This window comes from Acinonyx jubatus, chromosome D3, assembly GCF_027475565.1.
Source record: "Acinonyx jubatus isolate Ajub_Pintada_27869175 chromosome D3, VMU_Ajub_asm_v1.0, whole genome shotgun sequence".
Lineage (NCBI taxonomy): Eukaryota > Metazoa > Chordata > Mammalia > Carnivora > Felidae > Acinonyx > Acinonyx jubatus.
In genome coordinates this window covers 68,562,657-68,588,158 of record NC_069392.1, presented here as the reverse complement: position 1 = coordinate 68,588,158, position 25,502 = coordinate 68,562,657, and the positions used below count along the sequence as shown (strand labels likewise).

At 38.7% G+C, this 25,502-nt stretch overlaps 1 protein-coding gene across 2 annotated transcripts in view; it reads right to left on the bottom strand.

The window, feature by feature from the left end:
- Positions 1-25,029, bottom strand: part of ME2 (malic enzyme 2) — a 52,139-nt gene extending 27,110 nt beyond the window's left edge. The window contains exons 1-7 of one of the 2 annotated variants that reach the window (XM_053205682.1): positions 24,896-25,025; positions 21,505-21,716; positions 17,659-17,778; positions 8,070-8,203; positions 3,952-4,101; positions 1,431-1,506; positions 178-339 (exon numbers count right to left, since the gene is read on the bottom strand). In XM_053205682.1, the coding sequence (XP_053061657.1) occupies positions 178-339; positions 1,431-1,506; positions 3,952-4,101; positions 8,070-8,203; positions 17,659-17,766 (630 nt within the window). In that variant the 5' untranslated portion in view covers positions 17,767-17,778; positions 21,505-21,716; positions 24,896-25,025. Of the gene's footprint in view, positions 1-177; positions 340-1,430; positions 1,507-3,951; positions 4,102-8,069; positions 8,204-17,658; positions 17,779-21,504; positions 21,717-24,895 lie in introns of both variants that reach the window. The other variant, XM_027068977.2, reaches the window with a different exon arrangement.
- Positions 25,030-25,502: the final 473 nt, after the last annotated feature.

The window sequence follows — 25,502 nt, the reverse complement described above, 5'->3', positions numbered from 1 at the left end:
CTCTTAATAGGCTTAATTTACTGTTATCTGTATAAATATCAAAAGCACAGTTCAAGAGAGACTAGCTTTAATCACAACATTTTCCCATCTTCTATTATCTTCAAAAGAAGAATATAATAAAACTTTTGTTTTTTAAATATGAGAGAAAGATCAAAGGGGAAAAATTATTTTACTCACTGGATTATCAGTTCCTACATCAATACACACAGGCAGGCATCTATCAGGCCGTATTCCAGCACAAGCTGTATACAAACAGAGTTTTCCTACTGGGATCCCCATTCCATACACACCCAGATCTCCAAGACCCAGAATTCTCTCTCCATCAGTCACCACAACGGCCTTAATTACAAAAAATACATATAAATTAAAAGTTGCCAAAAATGGGGTACTAAAGCATTTGAAAAAAAGAGTCTCTTCGTATATTTTCACTCTTTTAAAAACAAAATTGTTTCTTGATTAACTTCCAACATAAACCAACCAAGCATACTTAAAACTGTAGGACTTTAGAATCTAGGTATAAAAATGAGAATGAACTAGGTCTGATTTTCCTCTGTCTTTGGTTTAGGAACAGAATGCTTCTGACTGGAGAGTCAACTTATATATCTTCACAAAGACTAAACCAGGGACAGGCAGGCAAACTTCGGACAGAGATTAACCAGAAGAGAAAATCAAGTTTAGAAATGAATATGCTACTCCCACACAATAATGTAGGCCAAACAAGAAAAACCTTAGCAACAGTGTGTGGGGGCTTGAGGGGAGATCTAGAATACAAAATATACCTACCAAGTTTTAAGATGATACTGTGAGTAATTATCTGACCAAATTTTTTCTAGATTACTACAACTAATAATTATTCATTAAAGATTATTTTGGTGAGGAAGACATGTTATAAAGGCAAGTAAGGTTACTGCCTATAATAAGCACTAAAGCCTACCAAAAGATCTTAATAAGTCATCAGATTTTGTTCTATGAAAGACAGCCAGACTGATGAAAATTTATATCTATTACAATTGAAACTCAAAGAGTTTTATATTTGCTACGGATCTAAATCTACCTGGGATTTAGAAGAAAAAAGGCGTAATAAATCCTCTCACCACCCACCAAAATGAAAGTTTTTTATGGCATTTAATGTATTTTCTCTACCGGCAATAACATTAATTGAAACAGAAAAGGAATAAAAAGAAGGCAAGAAACACCAGTGGTAGTGACAGGTTCACAGTGTGAACTAGTTTCAAAATCTTTCCCAGGGTAAACTCCGTACTGGTCACCCATTTTGTAAGTATTACTATCCAGATCTCCTCAGGGCACTAAATCTGCATGTATGTAAATGCAAAGTAAATCAGAGCAACAATGAAAACTGTTCTTGGAAATTCAGATAACTTACAAAGAAAGAAAATACATTGTGAAGAGGAAGGTTGTGCTATTAGTACCTTAACATGATTTTCTGGCCAGTTATCCACAATTGATCTAACATGACCTCTGTCTGAGATTGAAATAAATAATCCCCTGCAACAGAACAAAAACACCTTTGCATTTCACAACAGTTTTTTGCTTTCTACTAAGTTTTTGTTCATAATTGGAATATTTAGATATTGTAATAAAACATCAAGACACAGTATCATTTCCAAGCAGATTTTGCTAAATCACACTGGATTATTTTCAAACATTTTCAACTATTTCAAACTATAATTGCATTGCTCACACAGTAGCTGCAACAAAGATGATTATTACACCATGTGATGGTGTTACCCAAGAAGGAATGTTTCCACATCTCATGTTCAAATAAACTCCAGACACCTCCAGTAAAAGGCAGTACAAAAATAAACCACTAATGCAGGAGAGCATAATAAAGCTACATACACTCTGATTCAAACTCACTAAAACTGAAAATTTGAAATATGAAGCAGCAGGAAGGGAGAGAAGAAAACTACAGTAAATAACTTCACACAAAAGAGGATGTCCTTGAAGCATTAGGAAAAAGTGAAAAGTTATTTTAAACACACAGCGTATTGTTATCCAATTGAGATAAATAATCCAGATTTTTAAAAAGCAAGAGAGGTAGGGAGAAGGGGATGGGGGAGAAACATAGGTTGTAGAAAATGAGTCTGGCAGATGTGAGGGTCAACAGGTCCCCAGTGCCTTCAAACTGGTTCTTACACTTAACTTTCTCATTGGTACCTATCTCAGCTTTGGCATTACTATCCCATCTCAAATCAGTTTAAACAGTTTCTCAACTACAGCTGCTTAACAGAGTTGTCTGATCAACTTTTTAAAAAAATGCCAGGGGTCCTACCTCCAGAGATCCTGATTTAACTGGCCTGGAGTTTAGGTCAATTAAACAACCAAGATTTACTGATGATCTTCAATGCAAAAACAAAAAACAAAAAAACACCCCTGCAGCACTATACTGCATAATGGACACATAGTACCTGTCCTCACCCAAAAACCATGCTCTTTATGCTTCGAGTCCGTTCTGAGTGCTGGGTACACATCAGAACCACAGCAAGAGCTTTTATGAAATACCTACACAGAGGCCCAACTCCAGATTGAATGAATCAGAATCTCTAGGGTGGGGCCTAGGCATCAGTGTTTTTTAACTTTATCTTAATCCTTTCATCTGGATTGAGAAACACTATTCTAAATGAAAAAGAAATGTAAAAGAGCTGAACAGCTGGGTTAACATAAGAAATGCTTAAGACTTGGGGCGCCTGGATGGCTCAGTCAGTTAAGCGTCTGACTTCGGCTCGGGTCACGATCTCACGGTTTGTGAGTTTGAGCCCCGCGTCAGGCTCTGTGCTGATGGCTCAGAGCCTGGAGCCTGCTTCGGATTTTGTGTCTCCCTCTCTCTCTATCCCTCCCTGACTAGTGCTCTGTCTCTCTCGGTCTCTCAAAAATAATAAATGTAAAAAGAAAAAGAAAAAAAGAAATGCTTAAGACTCATTAACTGATGGCAGCACATAGGACAGAACAAGACAATGTTTGTTCTCCAAGGGTCTTCCAGGGAATACCTGCAGCACCATCACCAACCACGGTCATTAAAATCCAGACCTCCAGACCTTTCTCTTTGTCAGCAGAATCTTGGGAACGGGAAGGAGAGGAAGGTTGGCATGGATCAACATTTTAAGTCCCACAGGTATTCTGTATGCACATTAAGGTCTAAACACCACTAGGCTAGATGGGGGGAGAGTGAAGGTCAATGCTATCCTGCACTGTCTGAATTTGTACATTTGTATCAACGTGTAAGCAGAACATGGGAAAGGTGTGAGGACTGAAGAAAAGGACAGGTTAGAGGAACATGACAAGAAAACACAAATTAATCAAAAATTTGTAAAGAATTGTCCCATCAGTTCCTCATCTGACTTTCTCAGCTGCTCTCTGAGAGGTGCTAGGATCCCTATTTCATATGAAAACAGATTCAGAAGGAGAAAGTGACTTATTGAAAGACTTAAGTAGATGCCCATTCCAGTACTCTTTCTACTTAAAATAGCTGAGGTGCCAGAACTATTTGAAATTAAAATTCGTACAAATTCTAAAAGAAAAAACAAACAACGGAAATTAAAAAAAAAAAAAAGAGAGAGAGAGAGAGAGAGAGAGAGAGAAAGAATCTCTTAATTTGGGCAGATCATCAAAATGATATTCATGATAATTCTGGAGAATCTGCCACGAAAATTAAGATTACATCCCCCCTTTTTTGGTACAGAAATGCACAGATCTAACAACCAAAATAAGTTACAGAAGGTTAGGAATGAATGTTGCTATTTCTACAAAAACAAAAGATATCAACATGCTGGATTTTTATTAATCCCTTTTTGTCCAAATTAAGCTTTTGTGAGGTGGGAAGGTGGTTGACCTAAGACTGTATATATAAAAGAGAAATGTAAGAGGGGCTAGGGGGTGCAATTTTCCCTATACAATAATCTTTGCAAATACAGTTTTAAAAATAAGTCTTACTTAGGTCTTCTAAAGATGTGTCCATATTGGGAGCAGGCAAGACCGACTGTTGGTGTGTATACAATTGGCATCAGACTTTCGATATCATCTTGCAGAATTCTATAAAACAATTTTTCATTTCTTTCCTGTATTCCCATTATGTAGATGTATCTGAAATTAAGCACAGTAAATAAGGTCTACATCAGTCAGCATTTATACTTAGAGTTCTGGCCTTTGAAAGTCATATGCAAACATCGAAAACTTGAGGACTCCCTTCCCTGCCAGAAAACAAAACCCTGAATTATCACTGTTTAACACCCAGGACAAAGATTAACAAAAGTAAAAATGCACTTAAATTATAGATGCTGATGATGACAAAGGAGAAGAGGAGGAGGAGAACAGCAGAAACAACAGCTAACATTTACTGAACCCTTACTGAGAGTCAGGAACTAGAAATGCAAAGACTATCCTTATGGAACTAATGTTCAAAGTGACTAACATGTAAATACGGAAGCAAAATAAAATGGCATTCATTCGAATATTTACTAAATACTATGTGCCAGGCACTATTTTGGACTCCCAGGATGTAAGAAGTGACCTCTGTCCTTGTGGAGTTATAATCCAATAGGCTTAATGGCATTATCAGGTCTATATAAAGCATAGAGGTAGCATAAAGGCAATGCTCAACTCACATACACATATAAACAATGGCTTTTCAAGAATAAAGTTTAGAAACTGGAAAATGTTGGCCTGAAAAAAAAAAAAAAACCAGCGATGGGGCATCTCGCTCAGTCAGAAGAGCATGCAACTCTTGATCTTGGGGTCATGAATTTGAGCCCCATGTTGGGTGTAGAGATTACTATAAAAAATAAACTTAAAAATATTAAGTCGTAGATGCTTTTATTATTAAAAAAAAAAAACAGTGGTCACCCTGAATTAAATATGTGTAAAACAGACGCATTACTTTTTACTCAAACTTGTTCCTCTTCCTGTTATCACCTGACCAAATGCGAATCCAAGATCCCATTCTTGATTTCTCCCTCTCTCACTCTACCTTACCCTAGTCTAATAAAGCAACAGCCCTACAGAGTCCACCTACTAAATAATTTTCAAATATATCTATTTCCCCCTCTCCAGCCTCACCCCATCCAAGCTAGCATCATTTCTCACCTGGGCTACCTCAAGAACTTTCTTAACTGGTCTGTATACACACGGTTTTGCTCCCCTGCTCCAATCTAGTCTTCTCTTTAAAAAAATAACACTTATTATTTTTATTCTCTTTGAATGCTTTCCAAACACCCATTAAATAGGCTAATGCTTCTAAACTAGTTAGCAACACCTGCGCCTACTTTCCAGCCACATGTTCATACTGAACTTACTTCAGTTTCTCAAATACACCCATGTCTTACCTTGGTGTTGCTACATACAACGCAACTTCTGAACACCCCCTCTGCATGCATAGTCCCTACTTACTCTCCCCGAATGCAGCTCAGGTGGCACTCTCTGCCTTGGTGCCCGTTCCCCTCCCCCACCACACAGACACAGATTTTCCTCTTTTCAGATCCCTTAATACCCTACTCCCTCCTCTGCAACTCTCACTCTACTTCCTGACTCTGTCTTCCCTCCAGCCTGGATGGTATCATGAGTTAGGGACTATTGCTTTATATACCTCTGTATCTCCAGTAACTAGCAAAGTAAGTGGAATATAACTGGTGTGCAAATATTTGGTGAATAATCAGGGAGAAGTGATTCTATTTAGAAGAGGAATAGTATTTTCTATGCAGCTACCACAGGCAGAAATAATACCATTAGGTAGGAGTTAAAGAGAAGGAGATTGCTCCTCAGTCCAGGGGAGAAAACAGACAAGACTGAGTAGCTCTGTGAAACAGACAGCAGAGACCTATCAGGCACTTGTGATTCACTTTCACCTCCATCTAAGTTTGGTCCCTCCTCTTGAGTGCTCCATGCTGGATCTTGTCCTCACCTAGGACTACTACAGCTCAGAAATTCTGATTACCACTAAGGCAACCCTCTCCCCTGTGGCTAGCTATCCATTGCCCCCACTTCCCAGTTCTTTGAGAGATCTCTGGCTCCTGGATCCCTCTGTTTTCTCCCGCTCTATTAGCTCCTCCCTGGCTCCTCTTCTTTCCCCACTCTGGATCCCATGATCAAGCCTCTGACTCTGAACAAATCTTCACCATTTTGGAACACCCCTGTACCTTTGTCACTGCACTCCCCTTCCACAGCGTCTGTCTTTTCCAGCCATGGACTCCCTGAAGGAAAGGGTGGAATTTCTCATTCCTGTAGTCCTAGAGCTTAAAACAATACCTGACACATAACAGCCCTGAATGAATACTAGCTGAATAAATTAATGTAGCATCTTTGCCAGCCCAGCAAACCCCAAACCTGAATTAAGTTACATTTCACCTTTTCCATGTAAAAATAACATTGCTGGGCAGAATGACATCAATACAAACAAGATTAAGCCACTAAGCCTTCAGGGCTTTCCCATCCCTTTAATCTGTCCTTGTTCAGCTACACTCTTTGGCTAAATGGCTATTCTAAACATTTATCACTTTCCTCACCAATTCTATTCAACCTTGGCCCTTTTAAATCTTAGCCACCACCTCCATATTTGACATCATAGAGAAAATCAAGGTCAACAAGGCAGGATGAGATCTCACAACCTCTGCCCTACCACCTGCATAGCTTATCCGTATTGTACCTGTATTTATCTTTGCTCTTGCCCCAGAAAATGACCTGTTCTTTTTTCTTGTCCAAGGCCAGCCTCTACCTCTGCCCTTGACCCTACACCCTCTACCTCTGCACTCAACCCACTGTTCTCTTTGTACTTGACCCTATTCCCTCTACCTCTGTACTTTTCTTGTGCAAGGTCAGCCTCCACCTCTGTCCTCGACCTTATGCCTTCTACCTCTGCACTCAGTCCCATGCTCTCCATCTTTGCACTTGACTCTATGCCCCTTTCAGTTCTCTGGGATCTTGTTCTATCAATTACCCTTTCTTCTGGGCTCACTCCTCACAGCGTGAGCACCTTCAACTTCCTTCTAGCTTGAAATATACCTCCTTAACCCCAAGTCCTGCTTTACTTACTGATGAGAAACCACTCTCACCAGTCATCAAACAATAATCTCCTGTACTTAACAAACCCAGAAGATATTTTTAATTCTGCATTCAGACTGATCCCTCTACCCATAATATTTTGCCCTTCTTTCTCATTTTGCCTGCCACGTGTAATATACTGTTTAAAACACAGCTCAGGAATCACTTCCTCCAGAAAACTTTAATGGATTCCCCAAATCCGGCTAGGAGTCCCTATTCTGTGCTTTCAGAATGTTCTCTGCATGTACCTTTTTCTCACTGTCCTGCACACAGTAGTATAGAGTACAGTGACCGTCACAGTATAATCTCTATTGATGAGCTCCTAGAAGGCAGGGCTGTGTATTACTGGGGTGACAATACATTCTAGTTTTCCTGGGACAGTTTCAGTTACTCCTCTGGATTGGATGATATATTATATGGTCACCTACCTTTTACCTACTTTACACTCTCAGTGGCCAGTACAGTGGCAAACACAAAGTAGATGATTAATAAAAGTTGTTGGATAGAAAGGATACAAGTCAGATAATAGCTTTTGTTTCTAACATTCCATTCAAGTCTGAAATGCTCTGTGATTTTAAGCTTAAAAACAGATTTCTGCTAAATTTTACAATAGCAAACACAAACAGTCAGTGAAATAAAGGAAACATAATCATTATAAAAATAATAGTTAACTGACTAAAATGCGAACTTCATCTTGAGACTACATATATTCCATATGCAATAATAACCATAATGCTCCCAATTTTTCTGATCAGGACATCAATAAAAAAGCCAAACATCTGAGGCACCTAGGTGGCTCAGTCAGTTAAGCATCCGACTTTGGCTCAGGTCATGATCTCACAGTTTGTGGGTTTGAGCCCCGCATCAGGCTCAGCACTGATGGTGTGGAACCTGCTTGGGATTCTCACTCTCTCCTGGCTTTCTGCCCCTCCCCTGCTTGTGCTTTCTCTCATAATAAAATAAACTTAAAACAATTACCTCCTTTAAAAAAAAAAATGAAACATCTAATCAACTCTTACTTTTCCAAAGGACTATTCAATTTTTTCACGTTTTTATGAAATCGTAAAGCTTGAATATCTTGTGTCTCTATCTTGGGAGGTAGAAGTCCTTGGAGACCAAGCATTTGTCGTTCTTGTAATGTAAACGCCATTCCCTACAAAGGAGAAAAGGATTAAAAATTATTGCTTACTGAGGTTGCAATGGTGCTATCTATCCAACAAAATGTAATTTCAATGTAAATTTTTAAAAAATAAGTAAGATACCATTTTGCCCAGACTGTCATAAGTATTTAAGATTGATCATCTCTAGTATCAGTGAGGGTGTGGTAAAAGAGTTATTCTCACATACCATTGCTAGAAATGTAAACAGGTTTAAGCTTTTTAGAAGACAACTTAAAAACATTCTTAAATTTTAATGCACATACTCTACAAGAGAGCAATTCTACTTCTAGACAGCCATCGTAGAGAAATAGTCATACATAAAGAGTCATATAAAAAAGATTAGTTATAGTACTGTTTCTAGTTCTCTTGACTATTACAAACTAACTAAAAGCCCATGAATTATGGAACAGTTAAAGAACCTATGGTATTTCCTGGTATGGAAAACACAGATCTCCAATTATGTAGTACAAGTATCTCCCAGACCCATAGTTAAGAAAAAAAAAAAAGCAAATTTCAAATCAAACACATTTACTGTTAACTGTTATATTCAGAAACCCCCCATAAAATAAATCATATACACAGATCCATACATACATTAGAAATGAAATTAACAGAATACAGCTTAAAAGAACACAAACCAAACTGATAACAGAAGCTCCTTCTACTAGAAAGCAGTGAGGCTGAGTTGACAAAGAGCAAGCAGGGAATGATACTTAGGAAAAAATTAACCTATGTCATATGAAAATCTTTTTCAATTTCTGATATTCAGCTGTGTGTTAACTTCTTTTTATCAAAGTGATGTCTGTAAAAACACCAGAGTAAGGACTTCCAAAAATCTTTTCCTCCATAAAAGCAACAATACTGGCCAAATGACCAGAATAAACTTTTTCAGAATTCTGGAAACTAACCAAAGGCCTCAGCAATCAGGGAACATTTTATTCAAGAGAAGCAGCTGAATTTTCATAAGAAAAGCAGGATTCATGACATTTTTATTTGCCTTATTCCTATGTTTCCCTCCCCAGCTCCACAGAAGCCTAGAAAACAGCAATCACTATGAAATAATCGCTTTGAAAAACAGAGTCTAGCGGTTGGAGATTTTTCTACAGCCCCATCCCCAGGAAAGCTGCCATTATTTCAGTGGAAGACCCCACTTGCAAATCTGTCTTTATTTAACCTTATATGGAGCTCACCCAGTGTGAATAGCTTTTTCTCCAGAAGAGTGTCCTGAAAACAATCTGAGGCAATTATTTAACATGGCGGCTGCCTAAGGCAGTAGATAACAGCTGAGGAAACAACAGGCTAACCAAAAAACTGAAAAGGAGAAGCTGAAGAACAAAATGTCCATGGGGTGGGAGTGGGGGCAGTGGTTGAAAAGCTTGACATATTCCTAAGAATCTAGAAGGTCATCATGCACAAACTGTAGGCAAGTCCAGGAAGGATCTGAGAAGGCCCTTAGCTCCCATCTCTGGCTAACCTGGAGGCTCCATGTAAGCAGGAAATAAAGGCTAATGTGTAGTTGTAACCTGCCTGAACACTAAAGACACACTCCAACATGTACACTGAACCCTTAGGTATTTAAGTCTCTGTCTAATCATGTGTTGACTACTTAGCTAATGATGCAGACTTTAGTGGGCCTAACAAACAAGAATAAGGACTTTAAAGAAGTAGTTCAATTATATTTCACACGCAGAAAAAAAATTAGTTCAGAAATGTCACTAAATAGACAACAGCAACATAACAAGCCCTGGGAGGAATATCTGGTTTCCAGAGCAGCAACATTCTTTAATATGTCCAGTTTTCAACAAAAATTATAAGGCATACACAAAGACAAAGTCTGGCTCATACACAGGAAAAAGGGTACCTAATAGAAACTGTCCCTGAGGAAGCTCAAACATTGTACTAATTAAACAAAGACTCTAGTTATTTTGAATATATTCAAAGAACTAAGGGACACCACATCTAAAGAAGTAAAGGGAAGTAGGAGAATGATACCTCACTAACTACAGAATATCACTGAAAAAATAGAAACTATAAAAAAGAACCAAACATAGAAGTTCTGGAATTGGAAGTACAGTAACTAAAATAAAGTCCAGAGGGGTTAAGCAGCAGATTTGAGCAGGTGGAAGAAAGAATCAGTCAACTTAAAGATAAGTCAATTGAGATTCTCCAGTTGAGAAACAGAAAGAAAAATCAATGAGTAAATATGAATAGAGCTTCAGAGACTGGTGGGACACTATTAAGTGTGCCAACATATGCATAACAGGAGTCCCAGAAGGCAAGGAAAGAAAAGGACAAAAGGATATTTGAAGAAATAATGGCCAAAAGCTTCTCAAATTTGATGAGAAACACGAACCCTAGAAGAAACACATATCCTAGAAACTCAACAGCTCCAATCAGAAAAAACTCAAAGAGATCTATACCTAGCCACACATATTCAAACTGTTGAAAGACAAGGACAAAAGAAGAAACTTGAAAGCACAGAGAAGTGACTCATCATGTACAGGGGATCCTTAAAAAGAGGAACAGCTAATTTCTTATCAGAATCCACAGAGGCCATAAGGCAGTAGGATGACATATTCAAAGTGCTGAAAGAAAAAATACAAAACAAAAACGTGTCAACCAAGAATTTCTAAGTGTTTACAAAATTATCCAAAACTGAAGGAAAAATTAAGATATTTTCAAATAAAAATAGAGAATTCATTGCTAGCAGGCCTGTCTCACAAGAAATACCAAAGACAGTCCTTTAAGCTAAAATGAAGACACTAGACAGTAACTTAAATCTACTTGAAGAAATAAAGAACATGGGTAAGATAATCATACAGGTAAATATAAAAGTCAACATAGGGGCTCCTGGGTGGCTCAGTCAGTTGACCATCCAACTCTTGATTTCGGTTCAGGTCCTGATCTCATGGTCGTGGGACTGAGCCCCACACTGGGCTCTGCACTGAACTTGGAGCCTGCTTAGGACTCTCTCTCTCTCTCCCTCTCTGCCCCTCTTCCTCGTGCTCTCTAAAATAAAATTTTAAAAATGTTTTAAAAAAAGAAATGAATATAAATCTGTATTGATGATCACACAATGCATAAGCACATGCTTTGTATGACAAACCAGCACTGAAGGAAAGGACAGAACTATACAGCAACAGCTTTTGTGTACTATTAAAATTAAGTTGGAATCAAACTGAACTAAGTTGTTATAAAAATGATAATTGTGATCCCCAGGGCAAACCACTAAGAAAACAACTCAGGAAAAGGCAGTAGAAGAAATGACAAGGGAAATAAATTGGTATACTTGAAAATACCAATTTACCACAAAGGAAGGGAACAATGGCAGAATAGAGGAACAAAAAAGACATTTAGAAAACAAATAGCAAAATGGCAGACTAAACTGTATCTTATCAACCATTAGATAATGTAAATGGATTAAAATCTACAATAAAAAGGCAGGGATTGGCAACTTTATGCTGTCTATAGCAAAAATACAATTAGGTAGAAAGTAAAAAGATGGAACACGATATACCATGTAAACAATAACCCAAACAGATTTTGAAATAAACACTGTTACTAGAGAAGGACATTTTATAATGACAAAAGGGTCAATCCATGAAGAAGATATAACAATTACAAACATATATACATTTGTAAAAGAGGTCCAGAATACTTGAAGGAAAAACTGATAGGATCCAAGGAAGAAAGACAAGTTGGAGACTTTAATACCTCGCTTCCAATAATGGAGAAAACACCTACACAGAAAATCGGCCAAGAAAATATAAGACCTGAATAACACTATAAAGCAACTAGACCTGACAGACATGTATGGAACCCTCCACACAACAGCAGCAAGATACACATTCTTCAAAACAAGTGCACATGGAATATTCTCCAGAACTGTATGTTAAACTATAAGTCTCCATAAATTTTAAAGGATTTATGAAATCATCCAAAGTCTGATCTCCAACCATAATGCAATGAGATTAAAAATCAATAATAAAAGGAAATTTGGGGAATTCACAAATATTTGGATTTTAAACAACAAACTCATAAATGACTAACTGATCAAAGAAGAAATCACAAAGGAAATTAGAAGATATTCTGAGATGAATTAGAACACATATACCAAAGCAAACCAAACAACCACACACACCAAAACTTAGGACTTAGGGAATGCAGCAAAAGCAATGTTTAGAGGGAAATTTAGAGCTGTAAACACCCACATTAAAAAGGCAGAAAGATCTCAAATCAATCATCTAAGCTTCTACCTTAAGAAACTAGGGGGGAGAGAAAGAGCAAACTAAACCTGAAGCAAGGAGGAAGGAAGTATTAAAGATTAGAGCAAAAATAAGTGAAATAGAAAACAGAAAAAACAATTGGAAAAATAAATCAGTTAACCCAAAGGTTGGCTCTTTAAAAAGATCTATAAAACTGACAAAGCTTCAGCTATATTGGAAAAAGAGAAAAGGGAGAAGACTTAAATCACTAAATCCTTTGCAACTCATGTTTCTCCTTATAAGATTTCACCTAAGGCTGGGAAATATAAAAGATGTAAAACCCAAACTATCACTCTTACTTTCTTTTCCAACTCTAGTATAAGACAAAAGTGGAAAAGCTAAACTTTATTTTGAAAATTATTTATTTATTTAAGTAAGTAATCTCTGCACCCAGTGTGAAGCTCGAACTCATGATCCCAAGATCAAGAGTCACATGCTCCACCGACTGAGCCAGCTAGTCGGCTCCCCTAAACTTTAGCCGACCCTAAACTTTAGATTTAAATGAATTAATGAGTTCACTTAAAAGTGCCTATCCTAGTGCCAAAGACAAATGAGTTGGCTATATAAGGTGTCGCTGCCTATCTCCTATCTAGGTTTAAGGGACACTCAAAAGCATTTTATTTATAATGCAAGGTCGAAGTTAAAATGATTTAAAACATTTTTATATGTTGAGTATTTACGTTAATAGTTGATCAAATGCCTAAATTTTCTAGCCTGGTATTAATAAGTGAAGCAAGTCTGCAAAGATGACATTAGCTTAAAATGAATGCCTTGATTAGTTCTTTAACAGTCAGCCTCTCCCTCTCCATTCCTCAATGCCACCTGTTCCACCAAGTCTGCCCTTTTCTCATCTATGCAACAGCAATACCCTGCCAATTAACACAGTAGAATTGCACCTCCTTTGACCAATCCTGAAAGATCCCCTGAGCTTTTTCCTTTAGACACACCTAGTTTTCTCACATAAGTCAATATTGATAAAAATCTGTTAACTAGACTTGAGTGTTGCAAGTAAACACTGGGGAGACATAAAAGGCCCCTTCTATATCTTTCCTTCCAAATACAATCAGAATAATCTGCTAGGGATTAGGAAATTACCAAATACCTACTTATAAAACTGATAACTAGTAACTAATGATTCATAATGTCAAAATTGAAAATTATATTCAATAATAGGGTCATGGCTAACTAAATTACAAAACATCCCCTGGAGGGGGTAACTCACATTTATAAAGCATTTACAGTGCCTAAAGTAGCTTTAGAATTTTCCTTTTTCTCCACAGCAGTCTAGATAAAGAAACTGTAGGTATAACCTTACACTGAAGATAACACAGCATGTAAGAGTCAAGGGGGTCTCTCTTTAGTCTTAATGATTCCAAATCTATCTACTAAATTATGATGCAGTCATATATAAAAGGCTTACGAAGCATCATGGAGATTATTTATAATATACTCTTCCCAGTAGTAAAATGGCATATAAAATTGTATACTACAATCTTAAAGGTAAATATACTTTTAAGGGGATTTGGCAAAATAAAAACAGATGATGTACTGGGGTAGTAGGAATGCAATTTTTCATTAGTCATAATATGATTATTATTTACACAAACAATAAAAATTTGAATTAGCTTACCTATTAGACATATAGCCAGGGGAAGTTAAAATAAAAACAAACAAAAACCCTCACAGAACTAATAACCGTAAAGCCAGAGCTCCAGGTACAAAACTGGGAAGTGCAAACTTCCTACAACAAAGGATACAGAGATGAGTTTCAAAAAATTATCTAGAAAGTTAGCCAATCAGTCAGTTAAGCATCTGACTCTTGCTTTTGGCTCAGATCATGAATTTGCAGTCCGTGGAACGAGCCGCCTGTCAGGCTCTGAGCTCACAGCATGGAATCTGCTTGGGATTCTCTCTCCTTCTCCCTCTGCCCCTCCCCTGCTTGTGAATCTCTCTCTCTCTCTCTCTCTCTCTCTCTCTCAAGTAAAATTTAAAAAATAAATAAGTAAATAAATAGCCAAATGAGCATGAGAACGGAAGGAGAAATCCAATCTTAAAGTTGCACAGCCTTTTGAACGTTTCAGGATATTGAACCAGCCCTGCATCCCAGGTAAAAATCCCACTTGGTCATGGTGAAAAAAATTTGTAATGCGTTCTGAACATTTCAAAATGCTATATTACCTAATGATTTAAGGGTGAAGACTCAGGTCTGGAGAGGTTAAGTGAAGAGCCAAAGTTTCATGGCTACCAAATTCAAATTAACACCTAAAGTCCTGCTTATAACCTAGCACAGTGACATTCACTGTCCTTTAAAGTATAAGGACTTTGGGGCGCCCGGGTGGCTCAGTTGGTTGGGCTTCCAACTTCAGCTCAGGTCATGATCTCACGGCTTGTGAGTTCAAGCCCCACGTCGGGCTCTGTGCTGACAGCTCAGAGCCTGGAGCCTGCTTCCGATTCTGTGTCTCCCTCTTTCTCTCTACCCCTCCCCTGCTCATGCTCTGCCTCTCTCTTCTCAAAAATAAATAAAAACATAAAACAATTTTTTTAAGTATAAGGACTTTAAAAAATTTCATAAAGAATTTCATACTCATACCAGAATAGGCAAATCTATAGGAAGAGAAAACAGATTAGTGTCTGCCAGGGGCTGAGGAGGGGAAAGGGGAAATGGGGAGTGACTGCTGAATGGGTTCTGGGTTTCCATTTCCGGTGAAGGATGCATGACTCTGAACGTACTTAATGTGACTGACCTGTCAATTTTAAATGGTTAAAAGTGTAAATTGTATACTATTTACCACAATGAAAAAGTCTTACAGACATAATAACAGGTATGCTTTTAGTAGACAGTGATTCCAGACATCTTAAAAGATTACAATCTTTTTTGATTTATTTTTTTAATTGTCCAATTCATCCTTTCAATTTCTGGGATGTGTTTTTTTTTTTTTTAAGTTTATTTATTTATTTTGAGAGAGAGAGAGATAGAGACAGAGAGAGAGAGAGAGAGAGAGAGAGAGAGAAAATTCAAAGCAGGCTCTGGACCTAGTGCAGGGCCCAATGCAGGGTTCAAACCCATGAACCCTGATTTTGTGACCTGAGCTGAAGTTTGATGGTTAACTGAGTCACTCAGGCGCCCCGCTGGGATGTGTTAAAAGATTACAATCTTAAAAGAATTCAGTACTGCCTTATATTACTATTTTATTAATCGCAGCAGCAACATACTCTTAAGACATTTAGTCTACAATGTTTGAAGCACATACCTGATTTCTTTTAAGTCCCCAAGGACTTCATGACCCTCAAATTGGGAATCACAGTCTATGTTCCTTCTTAAACACACACGACAAAATAACTCTTTCTGATGCTTACAGGGCTTCCAAAAGTGATCTTTCAATGAGATAACCATACAGATGCTATCCAACCTTAGAGATTTCAGAGGGCCAGAGCATTAGATTTTATTTTCTGTACAGAAGTACTGTAATGCATTTTAGACTACCCTCCTCCTTAAAATTAATTTGCCACTTAATGTATTTTATAAATTTCTTATAATCTCCTCACAGTACATTTTAAATAGTTTCTGTAAGGATAAAAATAAATAAAACCAACATACTTAGCAACTGTTTACTGTACTCATGGCATTGTAAAAAATTTAAGAAATTTTGAATGGTCCCTATCCCCAAAGGAACCTGAAATATAGTTAGGAATATAAATTCATGAAAACGCAACTACCATCAACTACTTCAAGGACAGCTTAAGACATGAAAGGAAGCACGCAGCAACATATATTGATTACTTGCCACAGGAACAGGAAGATAAAAACCGCTACAGGGTTTCAGAGAAAGGAGAGATTATTCCAGTCTATGGTGGTATGAAAAGGCTCTACAGGAGAACTGGATTTGAGTGAGTTGCATCTTGGAGAGCAAGCAAGATTTGGGGAAGTGAGGCAAAAAAAAAAAAAAAAAGAGAGAGAATTAGAACATCCCTCATTAAGCTTCGTTTAATTCACCACTGCCTACAGAATTCTCATTTCTGTGCAAGGTACCAAAAATGCAAAGATAAGGCGCTCTGCGTGACCCTTGATCAAATTTCCTCTTGCAGGCCTGAAATCCTTCAAAACATATACTGTACAATTAATTATGCCCAACCCCCACCAGAGGAAATAAACGGGACAGGCAAATTTCTGATGACCATTGTTTTAAAATAAATCACAACTTAATCTTGCATGCACCCTTCCCAAGAGGTAACTCTCCATATTACAATAAATCCAATGTATCCTCTTACAAGCTTTCTGTAAGAAATCTTTTTTCAGAACTATGTGTATTTCCTAATTAATATCACCACTAAAAAATAGAGAGGGACTTGCCCACTGAACACACTTTGGGTACAGAATTAAGGCAAGACTAGGTATCAATAATACCTGCCACTTCTGCCCCAAGAGTTGTAAAGAGGGTCAGAAGTCTCCCCACTTTGAAGTAGCACTATGAGATTACTGGGCAAAAGCACTTGTACACAATGATTTGTGTCCAAAAAGCTGGTTGGAGGTACGGTAGGGGTGGACATTAGATGAAATTTTAGGGGTGCCTGGGTGGCTCAGTCGGTTAAGCATCCGACTTCGGCTCAGGTCATGATCTCACAGTCTGTGAGTTCAAGCCCTGCGTCAGGCTCTGGGCTGACAGCTCAGAGCCTGGAGCCTGTTTCAGATTCTGTGTCTCCCTCTCTCTCTGACCCTCCCCCATTCATGCTGTCTCTCCCTGTCTCAAAAATAAATAAACGTTAAAAAAAAAAAAAAAAGTAGATGAAATTTTATTCTACAATTTTGACTCCATCTTCCAAGGGCTCAATTAGATTGGTCCAGGGTAAGTACCTGATTTGAGCTGGGTAAATCTAAATATCCCACCCGGGCTAAAAATCCTGGCTAACTGCTATTCTAGGGATTTTTTTGAGCTGAAACTAGGAAATAAAGTCAATCTTTTTCTGGTGGTAGAAGTTGTAAGGGGTGAAACTGGGAGCCATAATGCAGCCACGATTCTTGCCACATGGAGAAAAGGGAAAAGTCATGCAGAAAAAGCAAATACCTCTGAATACTTTTGGGATAAAGCTACAAAATACAAAAAGTTCATGCTTTATCAGTCTGAAATATATCAAACCTTTTCCAGGAAGAGAGAAAATGTTATGTTAGTATTAAAGTTACTAGCCTTGTTTGTTCTTGGGTTCAACATGAGTGGCTTGCCTTTCTCTTTTATGTGCAAATGACGACATGCCAGAGTACAAGGAGCAGCAACTACTCTGATCCGGGACAACATCTTTCCTTTCACCTGGGAAAAAAGAAGCAAATAAACTTTTCAGAGAACTGCACGCACATCAGGTATCAGTTTTCAAAAGCAGATATAGAAAGCCTAATTTTCCACACTTGATAAAGCTTTTTCAAAGTACATTTATGTTTCTACAGGTTGCAACGGTTGTAAAAGAGTAATAGTTGGGTGAAGACAAAGACTGACCCTGGTTACTCATCATTGCCATTTTGTATATATGGCACACTACAAAATGTGCTAAACACTTATTCTTTTTCTAATCTACCCAAGTGTGACAAGGAATGTATCTCCCATTTATGGGACCAAAAAAATGGACAGACTAAGAAACAAGGTAACATCTAGTAAACATGACTTCCATGTAAATGGGTGTGGGAGTCTAGGCTGAAGGTGGAAAAGTTAAGTAACAGAAAAGCCTGGAGCGTAAACATTTAGAGGAAGAGAAGCTATTCAAATTCTTAACCTAGGAGCACCTGGGTGGCTCTGTCGGTTATGAGGCCTACTTCTGCTAGGCTCAGGTCATGATCTTGCAGTACATGAGTTTGAGCCCCTCCTTGGGCTCTGTGCTGACAGCTCAGAGCCTGGAGTCTGCTTCGGATTCTGTGCCTCCTTTTCTCTCTGCCCCTCCCCTGCTCACACACAGTCTCTCTAAAAAATAAACATTTAAAAAAACGAAAAAAATAAGCCAAAAAACAAATTCTTAACCTAGATGTAGGACTTTAATGTAGTAATATTAGTATAATACTATACTTATTTTTATGTAATAATTATATATTATGTGTTATGGATTATGGAATGTACTAAATATTTTTTTGTTTTCAAAAACCCTGTTATTTAACATAGAAAAACATGCAAATTGGGTAGAAAACATGTTTTTACCCTTTCCTGTCCATCACATAGGAATTTTTCAAAATGGAAAATTCTACATACTACATTAAACATTAAATGATAGGAATATAATAGATTCTTCTGCATATCAATTCTCCCACCAAAAATTAACCTGCAATGCCCATTTATCGTAATTATTACAAATCATTGCAATGATCCCGCAATAAGTCCTTAGTGGAATTTGTAGATTTTGAGAAATCAAGGGTTTGTATGGGGGGTGCAGCAAACCGTTTATATTGGGATTATTTTTTAAGTGAAGTGAAATTCACATAACAAAACTTGCCATTTTCAAGTGAATAATTTGGAGGGATTTAGAAAAGCTATAATGTTGTGCAACCCCACATCTAGTTCCAAAATATCATCACTATCCCAGCAGAAAACACTGTACCCATTAAGCAGCTTTTCCCCTCCCCCAGTGCCCATAAACCACCAATCTGCTTACTGTCTTTATGGATTTACCTATTCTGAGTATTTCATATAAATGTAGTGTATAAGTACGGCCACAAAAACAAGAAATCTATATGATTATAAGAACATCAAAAATCATGAGAGATGGGGATGGGGGGATGGGAGGATAGGAGAGATGTTTAAAGGTACAAACCTGCAGTGAGAGCCTTAAGAGATAGTAACTCCTAGAGATCTAATACATGATATAGTGAATATAGACAACAATGCTGTATTATAATCATCAAACTTGCTAGGAGACTACATCTTAATTGTTTCAACCACCAAAGAGAAATGATATAACATTAGAAGCAATAAATATCACTACAATGGCAATCATACTACAATATATAAATATATCAAATTAACATGTTGTACATCTTAACTTTATACAGTGTTTTATGTCAAATATACTTCAATAATAATAGTAATAAAGAATTACAAGAGATATACAACAAAATAATTGGGCCACTTTAAAAAGTTAACGTCCTGAAAGACAAACACTAAGGAACTACTGCAATTTAAAGAAGACTAAATATATGACAACTAGATGCAAAACCTAAATCAAAAAAAAAATGCTATAAAGGACATTTATTGGGACAACTGGCAAAACTGAAACATGTACCATAGCTTACATAAAAGTTTTATAAAATTTTAAATTTCCTGAATTTGATAACCATATGTAAGAGACACCTGTGTTTCAAAAACACACAGTGAACTATTAAGGGGCCAAGAAGTATGATGTATGCAACCAAAGCCTTTCAAGTTATTTCAAAATAAATTTTAAAAAGACAGAAATTGAAATGGTAGCATTGATCATGTGTTTGTGTGGCTCTTCCAGGAGAGACAGCATTATGTGTCACGATTAAAACTTTAGTACCAGAAGACTGAACTAGTATTTGCAGTATATTGGTGAGGTAGGCACATCTAAAATAATACGGAATACTTTTTACTTTAAATCAAAGAAAATCTGAAAAAAAAAAAAAAAAAAAGCATTTTGTAATCAGCACTTGTTGTATAATAAGAAATGTATTTGGTTTTTGTCTCCAGTTTCTGGAACAGAGTTCCTAAAAGTCTTTGGAATTTCCTGCATGATAGGAGTATTTTCTGTTATTCATAAGCCACCCATTTTGAGGTGACCCAGGGTGGACCACTACAAAGCCTCAGGGAAGAGCTGGTCACCAGAAACACCAAGCGATTAGAGAGCAGGAATTTTCAGCCCCACTCCGGAACCTCCAGAAAAGGGAAGTGGGCAGGGGCTAGAGACTCGTGAAGAAGGAGATCTGCCAAGCTTTCAGGTTGGTGAACACACCTAGGTGCTGGGGGTTGGCACACTCAGGGAAGGCAGGGAAGCCCCACATCCTCCCCCGACTCCCATCGATACCCAGTTCTACGAATCTCTTCCATCTGTTCCTGAGTTGCATCCTTCTATAATAAACCGGTAAAGGCAAGTAAAGTATCTCTCTGAGTTCAATGTGCCATTATAAAATCATCCAGTTTGAGGAGGGGTTTATGGGAAGCCTCAGTTTATAGGTCAGAAGTATAGGTCCCAACCTGGACTTCCAATTGGCATCTGAAGTAGGGACATCTTTTGCGACTGAACTCTTAACCTGTGGGATGTGACGCTATCTGCATTTGGACAGCGTCAGAATGAGGTTAAATTAAAGGACACCCAGTCAGCATCTGCTGAGAACTGGTGAATTGCTGGGTGTGGGGGGAAAAAATCCCATGTTTGGTGGCCAGAAGAATTGCGTCTGCAAGTAAGGAGAATTAGTTTTTCCTTTCAGAAGTTAAGATCAGCACTCTAATACATGAAATCTACTTTCAACTCCTGGTTAAAGTTTTGCTATCAAACACTGAATTTAGTCTGTTTAATAAAGATAATACCACCTGTCAAATCTACCTTACAGATAATTTTGATGATCAAATGAGAGAATATACCCAAAAAATATATAGATGTTATATCACTTACTTTATTAGTAAGTGATAGTAAAATAAAATATAAAAGTAATTTTAACAGTGTCTTTAAAACAGCAGGCATGAGTAAAAAACAAACAAACTTAAGGGGAAAAAATTCTGCCAAAATTAGAACCAAGGACTAAGAGACAGGTAGCCTTAATATCATCTGGGAAGGCAACAAGATAAAATGTTACGTTATGCAGATGTGATACAAGGAGAGTGAAGTAAAAAAAGGAACCAAAAGGCAGGGCTTCCAATTTTTAATCAACATGCAAAATCAAGCTGCCTGCTTATGTGAGTTTCTGGGATACTGAGATATGCCTGTGGTTTCTCCCCCTGGTGTGTCATTCACATGGCCTTGCCCTGGAACTTACTCTCTGCTGTTTACAAACTGGACTGGGACAGAAACTGCTAGGTCACTGGCTGCGGGAGACTACTCACCTTAGCCTCTTACTTGGGGTCAAAGGAAGCAATGCAAAGGAGACCGAAATTAGACAGAGGTCATGACTGGGGGCAACGAGGACAAGTTTTGTAGTCAGACCCAAGTCTGAATCTGGACTCGGCTCATGACCATTTTGCAATCAGTGGTGTCACCCAGGCATTCCCAAATGGTCTCTGAATTGGTGTTCATCTGGGACACGTTTTTCACGGGTCTATGGCCAAATGAGAAAAATTGGGACAATGCAATATAGTCATTCATAAAACAAAACTTATGGTCTTTGTTTTTGTGTTCTAATTACGATCTTCATACCTTTTTAGTGATAAAAAAAAATGTCCTTTCTTTTATGAAAAGACAGGCATTGCAGACTGTGGTAGTTTTTAAAAAGGTCCTTAACCTTGACAGAATTAAAAGTTGGCAGTCTATGTCTGGTCCCAACTGTCTCCCTGTGCATGCTTGCCCAAGAAGTCCCAAAGTCTGGGAACCACCACCTTACAAGTCTTACTTCTCTTATCAATGAACTAGCGGAGGGCAAACTCTATTGGGCAGAGCTGTGTGTAGTAATCAGGTATTTATAAAGTGTCAAGCAATTAGAGCTTTATCATCATCATTAAGAGCCTGACTACTTGACGTGAAGGTTTATTCAATAAAATCCATATCCAGGCAGGTCAGCAGTAGTCAAAGACAAGCTCTGGGTTCAACTACCAGATTTAAATCCAGGGTTGGCCAGTGCTAGCTCTGTGATTTTGAGTAAGTCTGTTGCAGTCTTCTCATCACTCAAGTGGGGATGATAAACAACAGGACCTACTAAACAGTACCATTTTAAGATTCAAATTAGGTAATCCATGTAAGATGCTTATCACAGTGCCCTCCAAGTGCTTCAATGTTAGTTACCTAAGCACTACTAGTGGTAGTAAGAGACTAAGGTGGTCAGAAGGTGCCTCCTGAATGCCTGTGAGTTTCTGCATCAACATCTTCTGGTGTGAAATCCTTACTAAGAGGCTGTAAGGATGATCATGGTTAGCATTTATTTATACGACTTCAAATGAAATCTCTAGGTCAATAATGAGAATGTGGATGGCATACAGGTCCAGGCAACATCAAATGTCATCCTAAACAACATCTACAGAATCAATATAGTATTTTTCATTACTTTTGAAATTTGTACGTGTTGATCAACAGAAATGATATGCAGCCATACAATCAAAATGGTGACTTTAAAATAAAAGTTAACTTTTAATAAAATAGGTTTTTAGAAAATCATATGTTAGAGTGATTTTGACATTTAGTACGAATTTTGTCCTCCCTCTAAAATTAATCCTCAGTAAACTATTACAGGTTTCAACATTACTTGTTTTAAAATATTATTGTTTGTCAAAAAATTCACCAACATAAATTAGAATTTTAGTTTAACTTAACATAAATTTTAATATAGTTGAGAAGAGCTTATTTTTATAGGAAATTAAATATAGTTTATGGCATTATAGAAATTAATTTACAAAAGAAATTCTCAAATGGTAAATGAGTTTTTCTTTTATGAATTTTTTACATGTTTTCATAACAAATGTATGAAAGAAAAAACATTACACATAAACACCTTCTAAGGGTGAAATCTGTAAACGCTTCTTTCTCAGGAATAACTATTGAGCAAGGGTATATTTAATTCTCAAGAGAATGAAGAACTTCTACAAAAGCATAGCCCAATATTCCCTATTAACCTATGATAAAGGTTATAGCAGCATATCTGGCCGTTATGCCTAACTTCTCATTAAGTCTTTATAACTACCATAAAAGAGTCAGATACAGGTTACAAGTCAGAGTTCAAACCTAATTAAAGGTTCAATATTAGAAGCCAAGAGTTAAACTGCTTTTTTCTATATTTCTGCAAACCATGTAACATAGTAACATGTAACTCAATTAGTTTTAGTAATTACACAGTAGATTCTATACTTATCTATATTTTGTATAACTACTAGAATTAGTATACACACACACACACACACACACACACTCATACAATACAAGGGCAGCTGAGGAGGGGTAAATGTGGGCAACCATTTCTTCTCTAACTTCCAGAATGCCTGGAAACTAAAGAATAAATTTATGAGTGAAGAATAAATTTTAAAATTAAAATTCATGAGTACAACTTTGCAACTAGCTCAACAACATGAACAATGCTTAAGAAGCATACAAGGCAAGGTTAAGAGGGGGCTGGAGCTGTTATGGTAAATTGCCTGATTCTGCTTGAGTTCAAATCCAGGCTTTGCTACCTAAAACCCGGGATCTTGAGCAAGTTACTTAACCTTCTTAAGCCTGAGTTTATTCATTTGTAAAGGGGAAATAACAGTACCAACCTCAAAGTTATTTTGAAATGACTCACGTAGAGAGTAGTGTCCAGACCGTAACTGACAATCAATAGTGCTTCCATTGCTACCAATAGCAACACTAAAAGAAACAACAATGCTATTATTTTGCCAGAAGTGATTGCCACAAGCATCAGGAAGGTAAATCTGATAGGAGGTAACACTACGTTTTGTAAGGAAGCACTACTGTTAAGATTTTTATTTTGAAAAAAAAAATGTATTGTTTTGATTATGCTTCTCGTTAAAAGGCAACAAGCTGTCTGGAATTATTTTCGTAAGAAAGAAAGTCAATTCCAGGATCGAAAATGTAACACCACCACACAAGCAGAAGTGGTTACCACCAGCGTCAAAGGAACACCTGCCAGTCCTGGTCTACTTATGACATTTTGCCTGACAGAATTGTTCCAATCTTAGAACTTTCTAGCTCCTAACAAACTTCCTTTAAAGCGAGGAACGAACTAACACACACACACACACACACACACACACACACACACACACACGAACGAGCGCGCGCGCGCACACACACACACACACACACACACACACACACAGCGCCTAACTCCTGTCATTAATTCATCCCTGCAGAAAGACATTGGTAATAGGTGTCTAGCCACAAAATCGGGTGTTCAAAGGGCGCGGAAGGGAGCGATGCTCGGGTTCTGGAGGCCACAGGATCTCACTCCGGGGCGGGAAGGGGGCCACCCTGGGACCAGCGAGTCTAGAAACGGGGAAGTCGCGCCCCAAAACCGTGTCCGGGAAAGAGCCGCGGACGCTGGAACTGGGGACCGCTTCAACGTGACCACTCCCCCGCCCTCAGCCCCGACCCCAAGAACCCCTTCCCATTGCCTCGCCCCGCCCATCCGCTAAACGGGTCCATGCCGGCCGCACACACGGAAGCCGGCCGCAGGTCCGCAAACGGCTTCACTGGCCGGACAGGAGGACGCCGGCGCCCGCTCCCCTCTAGGAACTCCCGCCCTAGCCCCGCAGTGCCAAGCCTCCCGCGACGGCGCGCCACGCGAAGCCTTACCCCAAGTCTCGCCCCGCGACAGGTGGTGCTGCCGGCGGAGAGGCCGCGGCCCTGCCGCCCACCCAGGCGATGCTCAGCTGCGGCCGAGTCCGGCCCTCCCCTTCCCGAGCTTCGCGGAGCCGGCGCTAGCTCAGGCTCGGACTGGCATGGGCGGCCAACAGCCGGCAAGGCAGCCTAAGTACGGCGGCGTAATGAGCAAGGGAGTCGGGTGGCCGGCTGGCGCGGCCTGGGGCGGAAACTGACGGGCGCGCGGACCAATGCGGAGGCAGAAAGCCGGCCCCGGAGGGCGGAGCTGTGGCTGAGGCTTCGCGGCCCGCGCGCTGGGGTTCCTTCCCCTGGGCGCTTTCTTCGGTCTGTGTCTTTGAGGTTTCTGTTTTGAGGCCGGGCGCGCACCCGTGTGCACTCGATCCCGAGGAATGCGAGAGGGGCGGTGTGGAGTAGGAGTCCGGAGATACAGGCGACGCCCGTCGTTCCACGAAAGGAACGGAGGCTGGTTTACAGCGGACCTCGCATCCCCGGGGCTGCGGGGATACTCGAGTTGATGGCTGCGCGCATACTCGAGTTGATGGCTGCGCGTTCGCGCGAGAAGAGGCTTTGCGCAGGCGCG